This window comes from Phyllobates terribilis, unplaced genomic scaffold, assembly GCF_046119375.1.
Source record: "Phyllobates terribilis strain yellow unplaced genomic scaffold, ASM4611937v1 Scaffold_2__4_contigs__length_985480577, whole genome shotgun sequence".
NCBI classification, from domain to species: domain Eukaryota; kingdom Metazoa; phylum Chordata; class Amphibia; order Anura; family Dendrobatidae; genus Phyllobates; species Phyllobates terribilis.
In genome coordinates this window covers 102,541,748-102,549,338 of record NW_027362762.1, presented here as the reverse complement: position 1 = coordinate 102,549,338, position 7,591 = coordinate 102,541,748, and the positions used below count along the sequence as shown (strand labels likewise).

The 7,591-nt window shown below is 43.0% G+C and overlaps 1 protein-coding gene across 1 annotated transcript in view; it reads right to left on the bottom strand.

Moving 5' to 3' along the window:
- Positions 1-464: 464 nt before the first annotated feature.
- Positions 465-7,591, bottom strand: part of SHISA2 (shisa family member 2) — a 37,550-nt gene continuing 30,423 nt past the window's right edge. Inside the window, exon 2 of the mRNA XM_073662453.1 lies at positions 465-5,251. Within this exon, the coding sequence (XP_073518554.1) occupies positions 4,698-5,251 (554 nt within the window). The 3' untranslated portion in view covers positions 465-4,697. The remainder of the gene's footprint in view (positions 5,252-7,591) is intronic.

Sequence of the window (7,591 nt, the reverse complement as noted above, 5' to 3'; positions counted from 1 at the left end):
ATAGAAATTGTGCAAAACACCACATATTTTTATTTCAATTCATTTGAACCCCAACAAATGGAAAATATTTTTTTTAACCTTTACAAATTTAACTTAAGCTTTATTCTTTACAGTTTACAATATACAAACGATTGACCCCCCCCCCAACCGGGATGAATCAGAGAAGCTTGACCATGGCAAATTTGTGCAATGGGTGCTTTTTTACCATGATGTCTACAAGATAGGCTGACATAGGTCACCCGAAAACTACAGACATCCTGGAGATACAAGCAAAAGAAACTTGAAATCTGTATGAATATAAATTTTGCAGAATTTTTGGTTAAAACTCTACATGAATATTCCGAAATTGTTGGTGAGCCAAGGTAACCAATATGCCTAAAAATTTGCTGCTGGGTCCTAAATTTTTGATTCTTTACCAATGTTGCTAGAAAAACCACATTGGCTTTAGAAGTGGTCTGATGTGCTGATGATTTCTACACAGATTTGTCTACCCATTGACCACTCGTGGTTTTTGCTATGATTGGACTAAAAATTATCTAACCATAGTAATATTCAATGATTATCGAAAGGATGAATTATCCCTAAAAATTATGAATAGTTCTGCATTACAGCAAGTTGAGCAAAGAGGAATTATGTAGGAAAGTAGCCCTGGTGGTGCCTAAAGCAACCAAAGTTTTTTTAACTTTAGCTGGAATCTGGGGGAAAAAAACTATATTTTTTAATCTATAAACCTAATTGTAAATGACTAGTATAGTTGGTGGATACCAAATATTAAGGCCTGGTTTAGTATCTTAAGGCCTTGTATACACCGGGCATTTATAATAACTCAATAACGCAAAGTCCTAATACAAGAGACAGAAAGCACTCCATTACGTGGCGTTTCGCCATGCATATAGAGTCCGTTGAATCACTGTTGAGAATTGGCAACGTTTCGCGAACTGATCTCATGGCCTCCATTTATTACCCTAATAGACTAATCTGAATGATGATATATAGAAACATCTGACCAAACAACCCTTGTTGGACAGACTTACATACCTTTGAAAAACCAGTAGGCTTGGAGAGTTTTAACCCAACCACAAGGCACTTCTGTGACTTGTGCTGACAATATTTAGTAGAATGACCTCAGTGTTCTATATATTCCCTAGTTTGTACAAGGCCGTACTCCTTCCACTATGTCATGACATGAACCTAGAATTGTATATCTATAAGGTATAGATATAGTATAGTGTTATTATGATGCGCGGTTTGGTTGACCTCTGGTTCGGTAAAAGCTGATATACGATATTTCTGTACTGCAGCAATGTTTTACTATGGAAGAATGTTCTACAGTCTCTATTCATACATTTTAATTATTTTTAAATTATTCTATTTGGAACCAATATAAAATGTATTAAAGCTAAAATATAATTTGTCAGACATTGACGGCAACATACGTAATAAACTGAACTACTCACTGTAGAGTTTAATAGCAGCTTCAGCCCTGACGATATTCTGCTATTATATACAGCATCTTGTATGGGCCGTCAAGTTACATTCATCCTCTGACCTGAGGCTTTGGAAAGCGTCTTGTTGCCAGTACACGAGAGTGTCAGCCATTTGCTTGCAATACACAAAGATGCAGCCCTCTAGAAACATTAGACTAAAGTTGGCCAAGCCTGCTTATATCGGTAGGATTGTCTGGCCTTCTGATAGGAATGGGAACCTCCTGTCTCTACCCCAGAAGGATCCCGCTTGTTGAATTTCAACGGGTAAACCCTATTTTTGGCATGGGGATAAGACGCTGCCAGAGGAGAGTAGCAGCAGCTCTCTCATAGAGAACGTGGGACCATTTGGCCGAGCGAGTCCTCCTGTGTATGGAGAAGTTGAGAGATATAGCTGTTAGCTGAACGAACGTTTGACCGAGAGCTATCTAGCGTGTATGGGGGGTTTTAGACTTAATGATGGCCCTAACTAGGCCACAAAGGCGTGAGAACTATATCTTAATAATCTTAAGGACTACGTTTAGAAGAAATCAGTTAAGAAAGAGTCAATGCAGATGTCTATTGGTACAGATAAGGGTATATTTAAGCTGCGTGCCCACGATGTGAATTTAATGTGTTTCCGCGGCGCCATTTCCGCCGCGAAAACGAATTAAAAGCGCTTGTTAAGTTGTCTGCCATGTTTCCCAATGATAATCCACATGCGCTGTGCACATTACTGCGGAAATTTCCGCTGCAGATTATCATTGCGGAAAAATCCGCAGCACTACCATTAATTTTGCAAAATTGCGGCGAAATTGCCGCCATTGACTTGCATTGGGCCACATAACATCCATATGACTACACGTACACATGCGAATATTATGCGATTCAATGTGCGGATGGTACCCAGGTCTGGAGAAGAGGAGACTCTCCGCCAGACCGGGGTACCATAGTACCTGTAGTTAGAAAAAAATAATTAAAATAAAAAATAAACATATACTTACCTTCCGATGGCCCCCTGTCTGCTCCCGGCGGTGCTGCTGGCTCTTCGGCTGCTCGTGGTGGTGTAAAAGGATCTTCCATGACGTCATTTAGTCATGTGACAGGTCACGCAACCGCTGATGTCGGCAGTCGTGTGACCTGTTACATGACTAAATGATGTCATGGAAGGTCCTTTGTAGAGCACCGCGAGCCGCCGAAGACACCGGACGCACCGTACAGGAGCCCGGGGGCCATCGGAAGGTGAGTAGAATGTTTTTTTTTATTGTTCAACATTTTTAACCTTTTTTTTACTATTGATGCTGCATTTGCTTCGTAACTTGGTCACACAACATAAATCCATGCCAGTTGCATGCATTTATATAGTGTGACCAAGTTGTCAAGCACTTTTCCAAGTGATGCTAAAATCGCTTGGAAAAGCGCTTGACAACCCGCATGCGAAATCGCATGTTCAAAACGCTTCTACCTGGCAGAAAAAACGCATGTAAAATCCGCATGCGTTTTTTTCTGCCAGGGAGATGTAGAAACACTCTGCAGCATTTCTGCATTGTGGGCACTTAGCCTTACACTGAATGATTGTCTGCAACTTGTACAAGTTAAATAGGATGCCGATCACCCTCGTTTGTAGGGTGAAATTATTTTTAAGCTTTCTTAAAAAATTATTCGTTTTCGGCAGCACATTGCCCAGTGTAACACAGCATGTGCTGCCGAGAACAATGACAGCCTATTCATATGTTACAATCTAATACTGATGTATTACAGATCGTTCTGTCCTCATCGGAAACACGGGTGGCCTGTTAAATGGCTGCCGTGAAACATGTAGAGGATCAGTGATCTATTAACGCCACCGGTCATTCAGTATAAACCCACCCTATGACATTTGCACATTGGTCACCACATTAGCATATAGCCCTATGGAGGAAGAAAGCTCAAAAGTATTAGAATATTACAAAATGGCTGCTTTCACTGTAGTATCGGGTGCACTTAAAAGAAAATCTGTCACACTGGAGCCTTTTACTCGGTAATAAAGCACGCTCTGAAGACACTCAGGAGCCACGTATCCTCCAACATCCTCCCCTAGGTACTAGCTGGGGGTCTAAAGATCCAAACGTCTATGGTGTATGTTATAGCTGTGCAGCGCTTTATGGTTCATTTACAAGAATAGATAATCAGTGAAGGAACCCTCGTTCCTGATTATTGACCTGTGTAAGCATGCCGGCGAAACCCAAAATATCGCCCCGTGTAAACAATATATGTGCTGCCGATAACATTACTGTAAATGGGCGCTGGACCATTCTACTGGCGATTGTTCTGTCTCAATCATTGTTCGTCGGCCTCTATAAACAGGCTCGTAAACGAGCGCCGATGGACTAGAATATAGCTGATTGGTGCTTGGTAAAGGTGCACTGATAGACCAAACTGTTCATAGGAGCTAGCGGCTTATAACCAGGGAGATCAAAAGGATAGGCTGTTGAAATTCAACAGGCCGGATCCTTCTCTGCCCCTACGTAATTTGTGAAGGGATAGTTGGCCAATCCTGCTGAAATTGGTGGGTTTGACCGACTTTGATCTAATTTGAATGAATGACCTTAAATTGAAGCCCCTGGGCCTCCTGTAAAATCTGTGATAAGGCCCCAACCTACCATTGTTACTTTTTGCTGACCCCCCATAATTACTCCCCTGGGGGTGTCCCAGTGTGACAGACTCTCGTTGAAGTAAATGGCTCATCTATTGATATTACAGTCATGGCTTCTTTCAGATTCATTTAATTTCTCTTAACTTTTAATAATAGAAATCATTATATTTATATCTTTTTATTCAGGTCTTAGCTGGGTAATTGCACTGTCTTAACGTTTGATTGTCTGAATGATTGTCTTTTTGTATTAAATAAAAACATGTTATTTTCACCTTTTTTTTTATAAACTTCAAATGAAGAAAAAAAAATTATCCCTATACCTGTTATACCATAATATACTAAACCTGCTTCCCGCTGAAGTCTCCAGTTCAGCAGAGAGAAGGTTATTGGCTCAGGTAACTTATAATAATATGTTTCCCCTCCAAAATAAAATAAAAAAGCATATGCACAATTGTTAAAAAGAACAAAAACTTTTGTCACCATCATGCATTTTACAATAATGTTATCCCACGTTTCTCGCTCTGACGTAAGTAGTCTGTAAGCCCTGTAAAATGCAATATGTCCCACAGAGTCCATTCGCTTGCAAATTCTGGGTCCTCTTAAACAGTCACTGCAGGGTACATCATCTGTTCAGGGTTACTGTGAGGGTACGGAGACTGCATCTGTCTATATCCACCTTGGAGTCCATCTAAAAAAGGTGGCATTGGGGTCATGGGGACAGAGTCATGAGGTACAGCATATCCCACAAACTGGGGGTGAAGATATTGTCCTTGGTGCGGAACCATTTGGGTCGCTTGTTGACAGTTTAACACTGAATAATTGGTGGGCATGTTCACATACACGTTATTCATGGCTCCTTCTGGCAGACAGCAGTTGGTTTGTGATCTAGTTGGAGGAGCCCTTGCCCCCGAATTGGCACTTGAACTGGAGCTGGTGGCCGTGCTGGACTGCCGAGAGGAAGACCCACGTGAGGTGCTGGCGCTTGATATCATAGGGATAGTTTCCATAAGGCGATTGCTTCCCGGAGCTCTGCTCTGCTGGGGTTCCTGCTTCGGTCTCAGGCAACGACAACAGCAAATAGCAACCAAAGACCCCAAGATGATGAACGCCACAAATACTGATCCGACAATCAGGAATGGCACGTAGATGGGAACTGAAAAAAAAAATAATACAACAATAGGTTTAGAACCAGGTATATCAAATGCAAACACACAGAGGGTCAAAATGAAAAACGTGGACAAAGTTGCAGGCCAACCAGTATACAGTATTATGGGCCTCACACAGTCCTCCATACAGAATAATCGGCCCCACATAGTCCTCCAAACAGTATAATGGCCCCACACAGTCCTCCATACAGAATAATGGGCCCACATAGTCCTCCAAACAGTATAATGAGCCCCACATAGTCCTCCATACAGTATAATGGGCCCCACATAGTCCTCCATACAGAATAATGGGCCCCACATAGTCCTCCATACAGAATAATGGGCCCCACATAGTCCTCCATACAGAATAATGGGCCCCACATAGTCCTCCAAACAGTATAATGAGCCCCACATAGTCCTCCATACAGAATAATGAGCCCCACATAGTCCTACATAAAGAACGGGACCCACAAAGTCCTCCATACAGTATAATGGGACCCACAAAGTCATCCATACAGAATATACATAGGGGTGGTGGTTCTGGTGTCGCGGGCCAAATATAAACATCCTGCAGGCCAGATTTGGTCCACGGGTCATAGTTAGATATGCATGGTTTAGAATAAAGAAGCTAAATGAAGAAGCTATCTCATAAAAGTGTGGTTAGTGGAGTCTAGCTGCTGGGTCTACAATCATTCTAAAGACTACGAGGGTTTAGCAATATCTTTACCTCCCCATCACTGTCAAGGCAGGTGCAGACGACCGGTTTCTCCACATCCAAGAAAATCGGTCCAATTTTGCTAATCACACTTATGTCAGCCCGTGGCTGTCATTCGCGTGGGGTCCGATTTTTTTCCACCGACCCATAGAGTTGAATCGGCGAGAGCCATCCATTTCTGATGCAAATCATGTATGCTGCGATCCTTTCTCCGGACATGTGCACAGCACAATAGAATAACCAACGACAGATAGCACTTGTTATATGGTCGTCTGCACAAGCCCTAATTGAGAGTGGCTAAGCATGGGTGGGGCCCAATCATGGGTGGTGATTGGGCATGGGTGTGGGGAGTCCCAATTGTTGGACCGCCACCACTCACACTTATGCTCTTTAAAACCAAGTTTCACATCATTAAAAAAAAAAGTGATTACATGATCTGTCTCGCTATTCACATATTATATCAGTTACCATTAGAATCGTAATAGCGAACGTGAAGATATTGTCTGGTGTATAAATAGATGATTTCATGCTTAGGCTTGCCAAGGAACAAGTGATGGCAGATCATGCTGTACATGGTGTCTGGTGATGGGCAACTGCCTTACTAGAAGGTAACTTAACCCATCTACCAGACTACAGTATCATCCCATTACACCATCTGTGGGCGAGGAACACCACTCTCCCAACAGCACATATGTCAAGTATCATGTGAGGGACTGTCTAGGCATCACTGCACTCAATAAGTAGCAGGAAATAAATAGATGAATACTTATGCAATGACCTAAGCACTGACTGTAATTTTATATACCGACATGTCAGTCATCATCAATAGGAGCAGAGCGTTGGGTGCAGAGGTAGCTGTCACACCTATGTCCTGGTAACTGAGGGGGCACAAAGCCCACGTAAGAAGACACAAGTGTTATAAACGTCAAATGGTAGGAGAGGGTCCTAATACAAATTTTGCATTGAGGCCCAGGAGCCTGACCTCTGGATTTAGACTGTTGCAGATATCAAGGGAACGAAAAGAGACAAAAAGTCATTCAATGTCTGTTGGACAAACAATTGTTCAGCAAATCATTGGCCGTCGGTCACCTCCTGTCCCATACACAGGAGCTCATGTACTCTATGAGAGAGCTACTGTCAGACATCTCTTGTGGCAGCTTGTCTCCGAGAGATCGAAATGACTGGCAGTCCAAAATTGGACAAGCAGGATCCTTATTTCTGCCGTATAACAATTGTCCGGGGTCTCCATACACATTAGGGTGTCGCAGAACCCGACAATATCGGCAGTTAGGCCAACATTAGTCTAATGTGTATCCCCCATACTACCCCCCATATTAGCTACCGCAACTGTACCCCCAATGTGCAGCACTGTCGCGCTGTACCAGTGGCTCAGATTGTGCAGAGAACAAAAGTGTTGGTCCAAGTCAAAGTACAGTTTTACTGCCTTATTTAGTTGGGGAACCTCGACAAAGCAGTTTTCAGAGGACAGTTATTTGAGAAGCCATCCATGAGTCTGATATGGGGAGGTGTGTATGCATCAGGGCCGGCGTCAGCACCCGGCGCACCCGGGCAAATGCCGGGGCCCTGAGCAGGCAGAGGGGCCCACTGGCGGTCGCGCACCCCGCTGGGCTAT